Here is a 16,498-nt window from a genome sequence, read left to right as displayed (position 1 = left end):
TTACCGATCTTTCCATCTGACCTCTCGCCGGTCTGGTTAGATAGCTGCCATCTAGCTCTTGGAACATGGCTGGCAAGGGACTCGTTGTGGGAGGAGGGGCAGTCTCTCCTTGGCTGCTTTCTGGTCGTGTGCTTGGGCTTGCATCCTGAGTTTGATCTCCAATCGCTGGCTCCTCCCCCTCCCCCCATCCTTCCTAAGCTGCTTGTCCTTTTTAGTCGTGAGACTGGTTTACTTAAAACCAGATAAATTAATCCGTAAATCCACTTTACAGAACGCAAGGAAATGGCAGGATGTTGCAATACGGTGGAAGTGGGTGAACGAGCCAGCCCCCTTTGCGGGGAGGGGTTCTTTGTCCTCAGTTTCCCCATCTGAAAAGTCCGGATAATCGCAGCCCCCCTTCTTGGGTCACTTGAGGATTCCGGAGGGGACGCATGTACAGCACTCAAAACGGTGCTCCTTCATTGGCTCGGAGTAAACGCTCCATGAACGTCGGGAGGAGCAGTGGCAGCAGAGCAGGATTTCATTCTTACTTTTTTTTTAGATGAAAAAGTATCATGCAACTTTAGCTACAGCTCATACCCGGTGTGGGCTGACCCTCCTGCAGAGGGACACTCGGGGAGCAAGCCCCATGGACTTTTGTGTGAAGCTCACAGTAATAAAAAGAAATGCATGTTCTTAGTAAGAAGGAAATAGGGCACACTTGTCTTGCTGGCTCTGGAAATGCTGGTTGCCCACTCACCCATGAGGGGACAGAAGGAAAATAGGAGTGAGGAAACATAAAATTTTTATTAAAAAAAAAAAAAGAGAGACCATAAACAGAAATGGTCATAGGTCCTTCCGCCCTTCCTGGGATGCTTTATGCTCCAGGGGGCTGTGTCTCTCCCCTTTGGAGACCCCTGCTGTAGACCAGTAGTCTCATAAAAAGTCCTTCAGGTTGTCAGGTTACCTTCTAACACGCAGCCCTCCCTTCCCTCCCTGGGTAGTAGAGGTTGGTGGGTAGGAGAGGGGGGCCATCCTGTCTGGGTTCAAATCCCAGCTTGCTCACTGACCAGCTGTGTGACCTTGAACTAGTCACTTCCCTACTCTATGCTTCAGTTTCTATATCTGTAAAATGAGAGTTGTCGTAAGGATGAACTGTATTTGTATAAAATACTTAGAACCGTAGCGGGCGCGTGGTAAGCTTTTGTCATCTTCTCTCCATGTTAATGCTTCAGTTTGAGCGAGTCTACACTGTCCGCAAGTCTCTAGCCCTGGCTGGTGGAAACCTTGGTTCTCAGCCTCTTCCCTGTGCATCTGATCCTCAGCACCACCCCTGACCCAGGTTCAAGGATTCTGGGGAGACTGAGGGCCAGCTGGGCTTCTCAGCAGGGCTAGGGTGGATGGGGCATCTCCCTGTAGTGTCCTTGGCAGTTCAAGTGTATTTGCTAGGTTGTCTTTGGCCAAAGCTGGAGGGAGGGACAGCTTCCCAGGCTGGGTTCACTGCTCTTTGCAGTCCCTAGACGTTGACAGAGGGAGGTCAGGTGTAGGCCTGTGTGATGTCGGGGTTCTGGGCCCTGTAGCCAGGCCAGGTACCAGATTCACATACAAGCAGCTAAAATCCCCCTTTGGAGGCTGGAAGGCAGAGGGGTGGGCATGAGTGAGGTGAGGGGATGAGGCAGGGAGGCAGGCGGCCTCCAGGAGCTGCTGAACGGCTTCTGCCCCAAGCTGGCCCATGGGCTGTGAATAGAGCCTCATCACCCCAAGAGTCACGCTCACCCTGTTGGTGACGATACTGGGGGCCTAGGGGGCTCTTCGTCATGAGACCCCGAGCCGTGGAGCAGCGAGCTCACTCCCTCACTGGTGGCTGTATGCGGAGTCTGATGCCTGTCTGCAGCATGCAGACATCTGTGCTCTGGTTTCTGTTAACAGGTGCACACGCCTGCCCTAGGCTGCCTAGCCCTTGACCACAAGGAGGCTGGTGTCCCAGGACCCCAAGTGGGCCCCAGGGGGACCTCTGGCATTTTTGGGTGATGAGTGTGCTGTACTCAAGGGACACAGCATGGAGCAGGGGAGACTGCAGTGGGCAGTTAGCAGAAAGCCTGATTTCTGCGTTTCTAGAACCAGTTCCCCTTCTGGGTCTCAGAAATAACTGAGTCAGCATACCTCATCGGATGTGAACTCCTCCTTGGTTCTGGGTGTCACGTGTTTGGGGAAGGAGACTGTGCACACTTCTCCCTCTCTCTTTCTCAAGTTCATTTCTGGGCAGAGACAGCATCACGCATCATTCTCCCTCCTCTGTAATCTGCAGGTCTATCAAACATACCTCCCTGAACCCCTCTTTCGTGTAGTGTCCCTCGGGCCTAAATGTCACAGGCACCCCACTGTCTGCCTATTGACGGGCCTGGTCCTAATCCTGATGTGTGGGTTCAGGCACCTGGTTGGCTGCCGAAAGGAGGGAGGATGGCATAAATGAGGTAGAAGTTGATTTCTCAGCAGGAGAGCAGGCGGGGGGGGGGGCACTCTGCTCCCTGTGGACCCAGGTTCCTGCCAGCTTCTTGCTCCACCGTCTGCTACCGTGTATACCACTGTTCTAGTTGTCTTCCAGCCTGTGACAAGAGGGAAGGGAGGGAGAGGAGAGGAAGCTATTATCTTTCAAGGAAATATTGTAAAAACAGGGCACACGGGCCATACTTTAGTCACATGACCCACATGGATACAAGGGTTGCTGGGAAACGGAGTCTGTGGTTGGCCAGCTGAGTGCCAGCTAACTCCATTCCTGTGACAGGTAGGAGCCTGCGTGGCTGGCATCCGGGGCCCTCCCAGGTGTGTTTCCAGCCCCCTCTCATTTAGCACTTTGAGAGCTCTGTGCCCCACTCTTGGTCCTGCCTGAGCTCCAGACAGACCTGTGCCTCTCCTGACCCCCCCAGCTGGAACGTCACGGAGGTTCAGGGAGCTTCACACCCACGGAGCATCGTGGCCACCCCCGTCACTTAGCATAGATGACCAGGTCGAGTTTGAGAACTGCTTCCGTCTGTGTTCCTATCTGTAGCTAGGGTAAGTGCTCCAAGAATCCTGCCCCGATGGTGTTCACACTGTTTATCACCCGCTCTACAGGCATTTATTGAGCACCTGCTGGGTGCCTGAGAGGGTTACAGGTGCTTGGAAGACGGTGGCAAATGCTGACTAATGCTCGATATCGCTTTCTGTCCTTAAGGGCAGCGTCATTCTAGTGGGGTCCGTGATACCATCACAAGGCAAGACGTAAATGAGGAAGGGATAGGCAAAAACAAAACAAACATGAAAAGCCCCAAACCCCAAGCAAGAACTGAACCAAAATAAAACCGGATGCCAACGCGGGCTGGGTAGATGACTTCCCCTCCCCAAGCCCAGGTTTCTGTCCTAAGAAATGGGCATCTCCATGCGCTCTTCCCGGCATTGTTCTGGCGTGCTCGACAGACAGAAGCCATTGATCCGATTGTTTGGATTTTTCTGGCTGCTGAGAGAGTTCCTGCAGTGGTGTGTTTAGGTTTTGGGGTGCGAGCGAGGCAGTGGTAGGTTCTGTCTCTGGGAAGGAAGCGGATATCCCTGAGTGCTCTCCTGGATTAACCAGCTCATGCCCTGCTCCCCTCGTCACTCTCGCAGGGCTCCAACCTCACGGACATCTGCACCCAGCTCCTCCTACAAGGGACTTTGTTAAAAATCTCCGCGGGCAACATCCAGGAGAGGGCCTTCTTCCTCTTCGACAACCTCCTTGTCTACTGCAAGCGGAAATCCAGGTGAGTTGCTGGGGCGGCTGGGGGCCCGGCTGCCCAGGTGAGCCAGGAGGCAGGAATTCGGTGGGACCTTGACAGCCTCTCACGGTGACACCTTAGGCTTGTCACTTCCCTCTCTGAGCCTCCCTTTTCTCTTCTGAGTTGAGGGGTTGTTTTCTAGATCAGCACCGCCTAATAGAAATATAATGTGAGCCATATGTCTTATTTAAAATTTTCTAGCAGCCACTTTAAAAAAAATAAAAAAGAAATAGGCGAAGTGAATTTAAATAATATATTTTATTTTTTCCAGTATATCTCTAAATATTATTTTAATGTGCACAACCAATGTATAATCAATTTTTGAAAATTATTAAAGAGATATTTTGCATTTTGTTTTGTTTTGTACACTAAGCCTTCAAAATCTGGTGCATATCTTACACTTAACAGCACATCTCGGTTTGTCCTAGCCTCGTTTTAGGTGCTCAGCAGCCCCATGTGGCTTGTGGCTGTTGTATTGGACGGTGTGGTTCTAGATGGTCATAGAAATTTGGGGATTCTTTGTGACACTGACATCTATGATTCTGAGATCCGAAGGTGGGGGATTCAAGGGCAGAGGGCTCTTTCACTATTAAGCTTTTTGAGGGAAAGAGTAGTATCTTTGTCACTTTTGTGTCTTTCCCTGGAGCTTCCTACACTTTGTAGAGTCGAGGAGTGACTGGACGGGTGGTGAGTGGTAGACACATACAGGTGCATGCATGCTTGCGAGTGTGAATGATGGGCTGTGTGGGCAGATGGGAGGAGGGATAGGTGTGTTGGTGGGGGTTGGAGGATGAGTGGATGGTGGATGAAGGGGGGCAGGGAGGATTGTGGATGGATGTGTGAATTGATTTGTGGATGGATGAGTGAGTGGGTGAAGGAGCGAATGGGTGAGTGGTTGGAGGTGTTAGGAGATGGCTGGATGGAGGGATGGACAGAAAATGGGGAATGTGTGGATGTTTGGGTAGATGATGAGCTGGCAGAGGTGTGTTCAGATGAATGGTGAGTTGGGGCCTTCATGTATGATATTTAAATGAATGGGTAGATGGAGGGATGGTCATAAAATGGGAGATTCGTGGATAGATGGTCGGATGGATGGATGGATGGATAGCTGGATGGTTGGTTGATAGTTGTTGGGGTGGTTGGATTCTGGGATGGAGGGTTGGGTAATTGAACGACCAAGTGGGTGGAGGGGTGGTTGGATGGTTGGAGAGGGAGAACTGGGAGACAGAGGGGTAGGGGAATGAGTGACCGACTGGCTGGCTGGCTGGGTAGCTGGGTGGATAGATTGGTGGACTGAGAGATCCCTGCCTTTCGGTTTTCTGAAGAAGCCCTTTTTGAATCCTCTTTCCTGCTATCTTATTTTAGGGCTGAAACAGTGACTTTCCAGAGGCTTCTTTACTCTTTCATCTAGGAAAAGCTAAGGTTGAGGGGAGGTCTAGACCCTGGGCCCTACCGTCAGCATTGCCTCCACCTTCCTCTGGGCTCTAGGCATGTCACTTACTGTCCCTGAGCCTCTGTCTCCTTGTCTGTTTCTGCTGGCCTCCTAAGGTTGTCGTGAGGAGCCTTTCCACAGGATGAATGATGGCATTCCTTGCATGTTCGTGGGCTTCTCTTTCTACTCCAGCCTGACCTCTCCGAGCCTCAGTTTTCTGTAGAATGGGGATGATAAACCCCTTCTTACAGTAAGGTTGGTGTAGAGCCAAGCTCCTTACAGTTGAATCCCTGTTCACATTTCTCTGGCTCTGTGACTTTGCCTCTGTTTGCCTCAATTCCCTTATGTGCAAAATCGGGTGAATTATCGTTATGTATCTCAAATAATCATTGTGAAGAGCAGATGTGTTAGGCATGCCCAGTATGTAGTGAAGCTCACAAAATAAGGGTTAGCTGCTATTACTGTTAGTTAACTTACCTCCATCCGTGTTGGGTTCCTGTCCACCCACAGGTGCAGCTCCAGGCACAGAGCGGGCACTTCAACCATAGGCCCCTTCCCCGCTGCCCTTCTTCCCAGTTCTGGGTTTGGTCCTTCTGGTTGAAGGCCTTGGCCTCCCTCTTCAACCATCTCCTGGAGCGTGTCTTCTTTATTTGATGTTTTATTGCTGCCCACTCCATTAGGTCTGTCTGTGCCTGTCTCATGTCCCTCAGCTCCCCCCATTAACATCCCCTTTTCCTTCCTCCTTGCTTCCCGCCTGTTCTCAACTGGGCCCATCCTGAGAGTCCTCTGCCCTTCCCTGCCAGCCGCCCTGGGCTGTCTGAAGCAGGCACTTTCCCCAGAACACTGGGGTTTAGAAAACAGAATGTCCCTTTGGGTGTGTGTGACCTGCTCCAGCTTTGGCTGAGTTTGCTCATTCCGCCCTGGTGTAGGGCGTTGGCGTGGTCGCACCTGTCAGAGCAGTGGATCCCATGTGGGCCTTCTGGGGCTGACCCTGGGGCTGCCATAAGCTGCCTGCCTCAGTTCTGTGAGTGGGCCAGGCTGGCTGGAGGGAAAGGGTACATCTGTCTCCTGAGAGAACGTGGCTGGCGGCCAGCATTCCTGCCTCTGGATGGGGAACCAGAGGGCCAGGCTCCAAGAGATCCCAGAGGGATTGGGCAGCGGTGGATGGAACTGCCGGCCTGACAGATGTGGTCACAGGAAATGCCTGTCACTGCTAGGTGTCTGCCGATGGTTTTGTCTTTGCCTGGGTCATGCGGGGCACCGCCCGTCCGGGACATGGGTCACGGAAGGTCTCTGACTCAGAGTGTTTCTGGCCTCATTTAAAAGTAGAGGCTCCTTGGATATCAGAAGCGGAAGGAGTGTTCTTTTTTTTTTTTTAAAGATTTTATTTATTTATCTGAGAGAGACAATGAGATAGAGTATGAGAGGGGGGAGGGTCAGAGGGAGAAGCAGACTCCTCGCTGAGCAAGGAGCCCGATGCGGGACTCGATCCCGGGACTCCAGGATCACGACCTGAGCCGAAGGCAGTCGCTTAACCAACTGAGCCACCCAGGCGCCCCGGAAGGAGTGTTCTAAGAGCCCCCCTCCCCATTCTTTGGAATGGGAAACTGAGACCCCCAAGAAGAGAAGAACTTGAGAAGAGCTCATCTCTAATACCTCAACTGCTTGTTTGCGTCTTAGAGGTAACACGCAGCGCTTAAGGACACAGAGGCCCTGCCGCTCACTAGCCGTGTGGCCTTGGGCAAGTTACATCAGCTTTTTGTGCCTCTGTTTTCTTGTCTGTTCAATACGGATAAAAGTAGTCCCCATCCGATAGGATTGTTTTTTAGATGAAGTACAATAAAACATGTAAATCGGTTAGAATAAGGCCTGGCACATGGATGGAAAGGAGAATTACCACTCTGTCTTCCTTTGGGGGTCATGCACATAGCTCAGCTCACACTTAAGTTGTGTCTGGAGCAAGACTCTTCATTTTCATCACGACTCCTGCCCCAGACGTTTTCCTCCTTGAGTCTTCCTCATTCTGAGTAAACGGCATGAAGGTTTACCCAGGAACCCAGGCCAGAACCTTAGTTGACCTTGATGCTGACCAGCCTCACCCCAAACCCACTTCTTCAGCAAGTCCTTTCCATTCTGTCCCCAGACTTTTGCCAGAACTTCAGTGTCATTCCAATAAGAATTCTAAGAGGGAGTTTTTATGTACGTATGTGTACATGATGGTAACATTTACCTGGAAGTACAAAAATAGCCTCTACAGTTTTGAAAAAGGACAAAGCTGGGGGCCTCGTACTGCTGGTAGCCAGGCTTACTATTCAGCTGCAGGATTTAAGACACCGTCATATTGTTGCTGAATCAGACAAAGAGTTTAGTGGAATAGAAGAGCGAGTTCAGGAGCAGACCCCCATGGTAGTGTTCCTTTGAATTTCAACAAAAGTGCCAGGGCAGTTCAATAAATGATGCTTGGTTTGTTTGCTATCCGATGGGGGAAAATGAGTCTTGACTATTAGCTCACACAATACACAAAAAATCAACTTCAGATGGATCACAGATTTAAATGTGCCAGGTAAAGCAATCAGGTTTCCAGAGGAAGGCATAAGAGACTATCTTCATGATCTGGCAGTGAGCAAAGATTTCTTAAATAGGACAAAAAGTGTCATTCTAAAGGAAAAATAGATTCATCAGATTACATTAAAATTAAGAACACAAATCAAAAGACACTGTGAAGAGAGTAAAAAGGTAAGCTATGGACTAGGGATCTTTGCAATCCATATAACTGACAGGGGACTCACATCTGGAATGTATTAGGAAGTCCTATAAGCCAAATTTGGCCCTCTGTCTTTATAAATAAAGATTTATTGGCACACAGCATGCCCATTTGTTTTGGTGTTGTCAGTGGATGCTTTCCTGCAGCAAGGACAGTGGAGTAGTTGACATAGAGACATGAAGCCCCCCAAACTGAAAATGTTTACTATCTATCTGGCCCTTATGTGCAAAATCGGGACAGTTATTTCACAAAAGCCCATGCATGGCCCACAGGACCAGATGGCCAATAGACATGAAAAGGTGCTTGGCCTTGTTACTCATTAGGGAAATACAAGTGAAATGTTTAATGAGCCACTAGTCTGTGCCCAGCAGAATGGCCAACACGGAAATTAGCTACAGAGGATGGGGATCCACCGGAATGTTCTTTACCGGGGCAGGGAGAATTGGTGCAACGACTTTGGAAAACATCCTGGCATTCTCTGGTGAAGCCCACCGTGTACATCCCTTGTAACTCAGCAGTTCAGCCTCTAGGTAGATCACCTGCAGGGACGTGCACGTGTGTTCTTCATAAGACGTGCAGGAACGGTCACAGCAGTACCAAACGGGAAGCAACCTACATGCCCGTTGCCATCATCCTTTGTGAGTCCATGTATGTGAGGTTCCAAAACAGACAGAGCGAAGCCACGGGGTCAAAGGTCAGGATAGTGGTGACCCTTGTGGGGGGACAGGGCAGGGGTGGGGGGAGTGACTGGGAAGGGGGCACGGTGGGGGGCTTTTGGGGTGTTTACAGGGATAATAGAGGTGTGCTCACTCTATAAAAGTTAAACGAGCCCCATCCTTCTTTGGGCATTTTTTTCCTGTATGGATTTTATACTTTAATGAAAAGTTTATAGAAGCTTGTATATGCACGCACCCATATAGGTACGCGTGGGTTGGCGCGTACAAACCATTGCGCTGCTCATTGGCTTCTCGTTCCCCCTGCTTTCTGTTGGCCCCTCCACGGTCCCTTCTCTGCAGGCTGCCACGGGGAGTCCTTTATAACCTAGATCAGATCATGTTCTTTCTCTGCTTAGACCCTATGTGGCCCCCATCTCACACTTGCAGGAGGAGCCCATCTTTACTACGGCCCAAAGGACCCCGCAGGATCTGGCCTGTGTGGCCACTCTGACCCCTTGCCCCCCACTCACCTTCACCCACTCAGCTTCAGCCACCAGCTGGCTGGCTGCTCCTTACAACATGGCATGCGGCCTGTGTCCTCCGCCTGGAATGTTCCTCCCCAGATACCCTCCTAGGTTCCTCCCTCACCATCCCCTAGGTCTTTGCTCCAAAGCCACCTCTTCAATGAGGCCTCCCCTGACCACCTGTCCCTTCCCTGTCCCTGTTAAAATCATGCCCCCCACCCTCCCTAACCATCTCCTTGCTTTATTATTACTATTTTTACAAACCTTCAGTATTTTATTTTAATTAAAAGCATATACATTGCATTCATTAAACATTCTTTTCATCTAGAGCCAAGGTCTCTTCTTTGAGGATAAGTTCACTCTTAACGCAAAAGCAACTCACCTTTATCAAGTCTTTCCAAAACAGTCAACTTAACGTTCAGGGAGACAACTCTCTTTCCACATTTATATGTTCTCACGTATATAATACGTAGTTTGCCCAATTACAATGACAGGTGCACATCAGGCAAAGAGATTTGGGAACATCACCCACCTGGCAGAGCAGAGGGGCCTGCGTGTACCACACGGTGGCCTTCGAGCCCTGAGACTTCATTCTCTGCTTTATTTTAACCACATATTTAGCGCTCCTGACATAACTTGTCTTTGACTTTTCTGCTTAGCCTCTGTCTCTGTGCCCCCTCCCCCCTCATATTGGAGGATGAGTTCTCAGAGACTTTGTTTTGTTCACTGCTGCAGCCCCAGCACCTAGTGGAGTGCCTGGCACTCAGAAGGTGTTCTCTAAAGTGCTTGCCGAATGCATGGATGAGTGACTCCCCTTGGTCCCAACTTGGCATCCTCTCCATAGGAAGCACTGGTCAGATGTTTGTTGAGTGACTGAGTGAGTGGCAGATTGACCTGAGTGAGGGAATGAATGGTGGGCAGGTGGACATGGATGGTTGGGTGGACTGCCTACTCCAGGCACCCTTCTTCTCTGGTCAGATTTCAGGAAGTACCCTTCTTTTTAGACACTCTGAGAGCCCCTCCCTACTTTTTAGCCAAGAGGAATGAGTTTCTATTGCTTTCGGTTAGTTTCTCATCAATGTAAACTGGTTAGCTGTAGCTCTGTGTGGTCAGCAAGGCGACTAGCCTAATTTCCAGATGGAGGAACTGCGTCTGGAATGGAGAAGTGACTTGTTCAAGTCACCCAGCCACCAGCCAAAACCCCATGCTCCTGAGCCCGGTGCAGTGCTCCTGCCATCTCGGGCACCCTTCCAGATTACCGCTCTGCTTCCCTTTGCTCTTTTGAGCCCCCGTTAGGTGAGACATAGGGGTTGCTGACTTCCCGCTGTCTTTCAGGGTCACTGGGAGCAAGAAATCCACCAAGAGGACCAAGTCCATCAATGGCTCCCTCTACATCTTCAGGGGTCGAATCAACACTGAAGTCATGGAGGTGGAGAATGTGGAAGATGGGACAGGTAGACCCTAACCCCAAGGCCCACCTCAGCCCCAGCCCCACCTGCTCTGTGGCTCTGTTCAGTCTTTTTTTTTTTTAGAGGTGGGGAGGGACAGAGGGAGAGGGAGAGAGAGAATCTTAAGGATGCCGCCGCGCTGGGCATGGAGCCCGTTGTGGGGCTTGATCTCACGACCCTGAAATCATAACCTGAGCCGAAATCTAGAGTCCGATGTTTAACTGACTGAGCCACCTAGGTGTCCCTCAGTTTTTTCTTTTATTTGAAATGTGACCTACCTAAGAAAAGTGTCTAAAACATAAGCACATTGCATTAACACCTGGGTAGTCACCATTCAAGTTAATAAGTAAAATGCTGTGTGTACCCCCAAAGGTCCTCACACACTCCTCCTTGGTCACAGCAGCACCTCCCGCATCTCAGAAGTAACTGTCCAAATTTTGTGATGATCATTTTCTTGCTTTTTTAAAAACATTTTTATCTCCTAAGTATGCATTAGTAAACATTTTAATGAAAATTTGTTTCAGAACTTTCTTTAAAATGTTATGTCTTTATACGCAGATTAAGTGGCTTTAAATATATACACGTAGTTATATAGATATAGTCTTACATACTTATTGAAGTGTCATAAAATACTGTATATTCTTTTGCATCTCGCTTTGTGTTTCTGCATGTAGCTTTCTGCATGGTGTTGGTTCCCACTGTAAAACTCTTATTCGTGCCTTTGGTGATAGACATTTGGGTCATTTCTGCTGTTTGCTATTATGAACAGTGAGGCCGTGAGCAGTCTTGTGTGAACCTCTTTGTGTATGTGCCCTTGAGCTTGGCGAGGGGCAGGAGTTCCTAACTGGTTTTGAGACACGGACTCCTTTGGCAGTGTCACGAAACCTGTGGACCCCTCCTCGGATTTAGGGTATGGGCAGCATCAGCTTCCCTGGAGACTGACAGCCTGTTTTCAGAGGTTGGCCAGTCCCCATCCCAGCCAGCAGTGCGTAAGGGCCCCGGACTTGGCATTGCTGGGCTTGCACTAGGTTTTAAGTGGCCCCAGTGCCCAGATGAGATGGGCAGGGAGGCTGGGACATATTCGCAGGCTCCGGGACTCCTGCATTTGTGCCCAGACTGTGGGGTCTTGAAGCTGCTGTAATTGATGGGTGTGGGGGGAGTCTTCGTTTGCAGATCCTCTGTTCTTTGCAGAGAATAGAGAGGAGAGGGAGTGAGCATTTGAAGGGTTGCAAGTTCAGCTCTCAGACCCTCATCCTGTTGATGCCCCTGCCGCCCTGTCTTTCTGGAGCGAGACGTGCTGGTCCCGTGACCTTACTTTCAAGCGTGTAGTGGGGAATGTTCAGAGTTGTGTGGCTGAGCCCGGACTGACCCACCTTGGCCTTCTTCCCCCACCAGCGGATTATCACAGCAACGGCTACACTGTCACCAACGGCTGGAAGATCCACAACACCGCCAAAAACAAGTGGTTCGTCTGCATGGCCAAGACAGCCGAGGAGAAGCAAAAGTGGCTGGACGCCATCATCCGCGAGCGGGAACAGCGTGAGAGTGAGTGCGCCCTCTCCTGGGCCTCCGAAGAGCGGTGGCTCTGGGGGGCTTTCCCGGGATCCTGGGGTGTGTATGGCTTCCCCTAGGCTGGTCACTTCTTCGGAGTGAGGACTATGTCCAGGGAAGGGGCCTAGGGCCCTTTCCAGAGAGGTTGGAGCTACAAGACGCAGGTATTTGAGGGGGCAGAGAGCTCTGGGACCGTGTTATAACTTGGTGGTACTTTGGATCACCTGAGGGCATCTGTTAGAGCCCACTCGACAGATGGTGACACTGAGGCCCAGTGGAAGGGACTTGCCCAAGGGTCAAGGGTCACATGGTTGGTCACCCTGGGATTCGTGGTACCCTTCACCCTTGAGGGCTCGTAGCCAAAACGTTCCCTCCATGCCTCTGACTCCCCCATGGTACTGTTACCTTCAACTGGGGTTCTTTGTGCTTGAGACTCAGAGTCTGCATCTGGGAGGAGGATCCTTGGGGGGCTGCTCATTAACTGTGGTCACAGATCTCTCTGGGCCCAGGCTCCCCGGAGGCAGCTTGCATAATGCCTTGTGGGGCTGGGTGTGGTAGTTGGGTGGGGTTGGGACGTGGCTCTGGGTTGTTGTGTAGAGAAAAGGGAGCTGTGCTGTGTCTAGGGGCAAGTTCCTTTAGCTTTCAGACCTCAGTGATGCCGTCTGATGAGTGGGGATACAGGGTCCTGCTGCACAGGGTTGTAATAGTGCTAAATGCAGTATGGATTTGACCATACTTGGAAATTTGACACGTGATCCTAAAAACCCTACCCCCCCCCCACCTTTGCAAAGGAGGAAACTGAGGTACAGTTTTCTCTGTATCTGCAGCCTTCCACTTGGGTGTGTCATAGACCTCTCACACTTGCCATGTCCAATCAGAACTCCTAATTTCCATCCTGTCTTCCGCCCCAAACCTGGAGGTTCCCCATCTCAGTACGTGGTTCCTCCCTTCGCCTGGGGCCTCAGATTCAAACTCTTGGTGCCATCCCTGGTTTCTGCCCACTCCCCAAATTCAGTGTATGGAGTCCCTTTACTTCTGCCAGATCCGCCCACTTCCCTTTCCTCCCTACCTTTACCCATGTGCAAGTCACCACCATCTCCCAGGACTATGGGCAGAAGCTAGATTTTAAGTTTTCAGGTGATATTTCTTGATTTTAAGTTTTGTATCAAAATTTCTTCAAATGGCTTTAGGCCAAACAAACTACTGAAGCTGGCCCCTGGTTGGCAAGCTTGTGAGCCCTGAAACTGGTCAGGACTGGCGGTGGGGCTCAGGAGTGTGGACTGGCCTGGGTGTGGCTGATCAGTGTCTTTGTGGTTAGAATGGAGGGCTGTGGTCTATGCAGGGTATATGCGATCATGAGTAGGGTGTGGCCTCAGTGGGCCTCAGCCGTTAGAATTGGGTGTTGTCCAAACCTTGACTTCAGGGCTGGGTTTACAGGGGTGGTGCATGCTGTGATCAGGAGCACAGATCTGGGGCCAAACTTTCTGGGTCGAAATCCTGGTTCCACCACTTCTAGTTGGGTAACCTTAGACAGCTTCATTTCTCTGGGCTTCCGTTTCTTGGGATAATTTTGCCTTACAGGTTTCTTGAGGATTAAGTGGCGTATAGTAGGCACTTCCAGCATTTTCTATTGTTATTTGTCATTGCTGTTGTCAGGAGTGGACAGGGTCCAAGTAGAAAATGTGGGGCAGGGATCTGGTCAGGGTTCTGTGCCAATTGTCTAGAGAAACAGGCAGATTTTTCTCCCTGGCTGGGAGGAAGAACTCAGTAGGCTTCCTGATAACCTCTGAATTTGGAAACCCATGCGCAGGTTGAAGGGTTGAATGAGCTTGACTGCTTATTACCCTGGGACTTAACCTCTCTGGGCCTCAGCTTTGCCTTCTGTAAAATGGGGGCGATCAGCCTCCCTCCCCTACAGGGTTGTGCGGGAAGTCACTGGCAGGTGCCCGAAGCAGTGACTGACATGCAGGGAGTGCTCTATAGATGACCGCGGTGGGGGCACTTGGGTGGGCAGCTGGGCGGTGGGCTTCCAGGAGCCGCAGGCCTGCCCCCCTCTGCTCCCTGAGTGCTGACTGTGCCCCCTCCGTAGGCCTGAAGCTGGGCATGGAGCGGGACGCCTACGTCATGATTGCGGAGAAGGGGGAGAAGCTTTACCACATGATGATGAACAAGAAGGTGAACCTGATCAAGGACCGCCGGAGAAAACTGAGCACTGTCCCCAAGTGCTTCCTCGGCAAGTGAGTGGCCCCACCCAGGCCTCCGAGGGGTTCCTGCACTGGTCCCAGGCAGCGGGTGGGCCAGACTGTTCCCACCTGGCTCTTCCCCAGGAGCCCTGCAGGGCAGAGCCGCTAAAGCACCCCGAATCCTCATTTAACAGACCTCAGAGGTCAAGAAGGATAATGGGGTCCCCATGTCAGGTCTTTCAAATGTTTCCTACCACAACTCACTGCAGAATGTAAATTTTATGTTGTAACCTGGCGCACACATCCACGTAACATGACTGAAGCCAGTTTCACAGAACTTACTGTGCTGGGCACGCTCTGAAAGTATCTGTCTTTTCTGTTCTATTTCTTTGCTGTTCTGCCTTGTCCTTTGTATGTTATTCATTTCTCCATTTGTTTTAAAAAATAACGCGAAGCGAGACCATGGCATTGATTTCACAAACTACTAATGGGTTGCCCACCATGGATTGAGAGACACTGCCCTCACACTCAAAACAGAAGCCACTGTAGATAGTTCAAGCAAAGAGGTTCAAGCACAGAGAGTTGCCAGAAGCGCCGAAGAGCAGACGGGGGCCTTCGCGTCAGTCTGCGCGGGCTGCCGTCCGCACACGCCACAGGCCGAGCAGCTCAAACAGAGACTTACCGTCTCGCAGTCCTAGAGGCTAGAGCTCGGAGCCCAAGGTGTGGGCAGCCTTGGCATCCCGTGAGGCCTCCCTGCCTGGGTTACGCATGCGGGAGAAGGGCAGGCTCCTGGCAGCTTTCAGGATTTGAGGGCCTCCAATGTCTGTTTGGGAAATACATTCCTTCCCAATAATAAAACATTTTACCCCCTGCCCCCATTTTATAACCAAGGATCAAGGGGGTCAGAGCACAGGTGTATCTTAAGCCCAGATTTACATCTCCTTCACCTGGTGGGGGCGGCAGATACACAGTCCCACTAAAATTGCCAGGCTGTGTGCCGCCCTGCTGTGCGCTCGACTTGGTGGTCGACACGGAGGGTGCCAACCTCACGGAGCTTGTGGTTCAGCAGGGGAGAGAAATTTGCCTGGGAGGCAGGGACTTTATTTAGAATGTATTGACTTATAACCCTTCCCCTTCCCAAAAGCTTTTGAAGAGGCCCTGGATACAACCCTCTGTGTTATGATCTCGCCCCAGACCAGGGGAGAGGTGATTTGGACAAAGGGGTCACAGTAAAGATGGGGGCAGTGGTTGCATTCTGGATCATTTTGAAAGTGACCGCATTTGCTGGTCGGGTGAGAAAAAAGGGAGTTGAGGATTGTGAGCCCCTAGAAGGCTGTAGTTGCCGCTTGCTGAGAAGGGGAAGGAGATGGATGGAGGAGCAGATTTCAGGGCAGGAGTAGAGCTTGGAGGCTCCTTTTGGACAGGTGCCCTTGAGGTTCTTAGACACCCGGATAGAGATGTTGACTCGTTAGCTGGATGTAGATCTTAACTTGGGGAGAAAAGACTGGGTTGAAGGAGTAAATGCAGGGCATGTGGGCATTTTTATTTATTTATTTTTTAAGATTTTACTCATTTATTTGAGAGACAGACAGCATGAGCTGGGGGGAGGGGTGGAGGCAGAGGGAGAAGCAGGCTCCCTGCAGAGTGGGGGAGCCTGGCGCGGGCCTTGATCCTAGGACCTCAAGATCATGACCTGAGCCAAAGGCAAATGCTTAACCGACTGAGCCACCCAGGTGCCATCAAAACATTTTGATGGTTTTTAAAGCCATGGGACTGAACTCTGCAAGGGGACACACAGGGAGAGTTGAGGCAGGTACTGGGCCTTGGGGCCGCCAGCGTCTGGAGGAAGGAGCCTAAGAGGGGGCGGGCAGAGAGGTAGGAGGCACTCAGGGCACGTGTGGCATCCTGGAAGCCAGGTGAAGAAGATGCAGAGATGCAGCGCAGTGGCAGCTAGGTTTGGATGCGCTAAGGTCGAAATGCCCGGGGACATTCAAGTGCCAGTGTTGGACAGGCCTTTGGAGACCAAGTGTGGAGCTGGGGCAGAGCTCATTGGTCACGGCCTGAGGCTTTTGGTGGAACGGGCAGCAGGCAGGAGATTTTGGGGGGTGGTTGGTCTCCTGAGGGGTGGCCGAGGGCTGCCCTGGACAGGCTGCCCTGTTGCCCCCAGGAA

At 51.1% G+C, this 16,498-nt stretch overlaps 1 protein-coding gene across 1 annotated transcript in view; it reads left to right on the top strand.

Moving 5' to 3' along the window:
* PREX1 (phosphatidylinositol-3,4,5-trisphosphate dependent Rac exchange factor 1) overlaps positions 1–16,498 on the top strand; it is a 176,917-nt gene that overhangs the window by 101,750 nt on the left and 58,669 nt on the right. The window contains exons 7-10 of the mRNA XM_035025355.1: positions 3,622–3,755; positions 10,482–10,600; positions 11,990–12,139; positions 14,235–14,382. Of these exons, the coding sequence (XP_034881246.1) occupies positions 3,622–3,755; positions 10,482–10,600; positions 11,990–12,139; positions 14,235–14,382 (551 nt within the window). The remainder of the gene's footprint in view (positions 1–3,621; positions 3,756–10,481; positions 10,601–11,989; positions 12,140–14,234; positions 14,383–16,498) is intronic.

This window comes from Mirounga leonina, unplaced genomic scaffold (genome assembly GCF_011800145.1).
Source record: "Mirounga leonina isolate KUSES-001 unplaced genomic scaffold, KU_Mleo_1.0 Mir_195, whole genome shotgun sequence".
Classification (NCBI taxonomy): domain Eukaryota; kingdom Metazoa; phylum Chordata; class Mammalia; order Carnivora; family Phocidae; genus Mirounga; species Mirounga leonina.
This window is presented reverse-complemented; position numbering and strand designations above follow the sequence as displayed.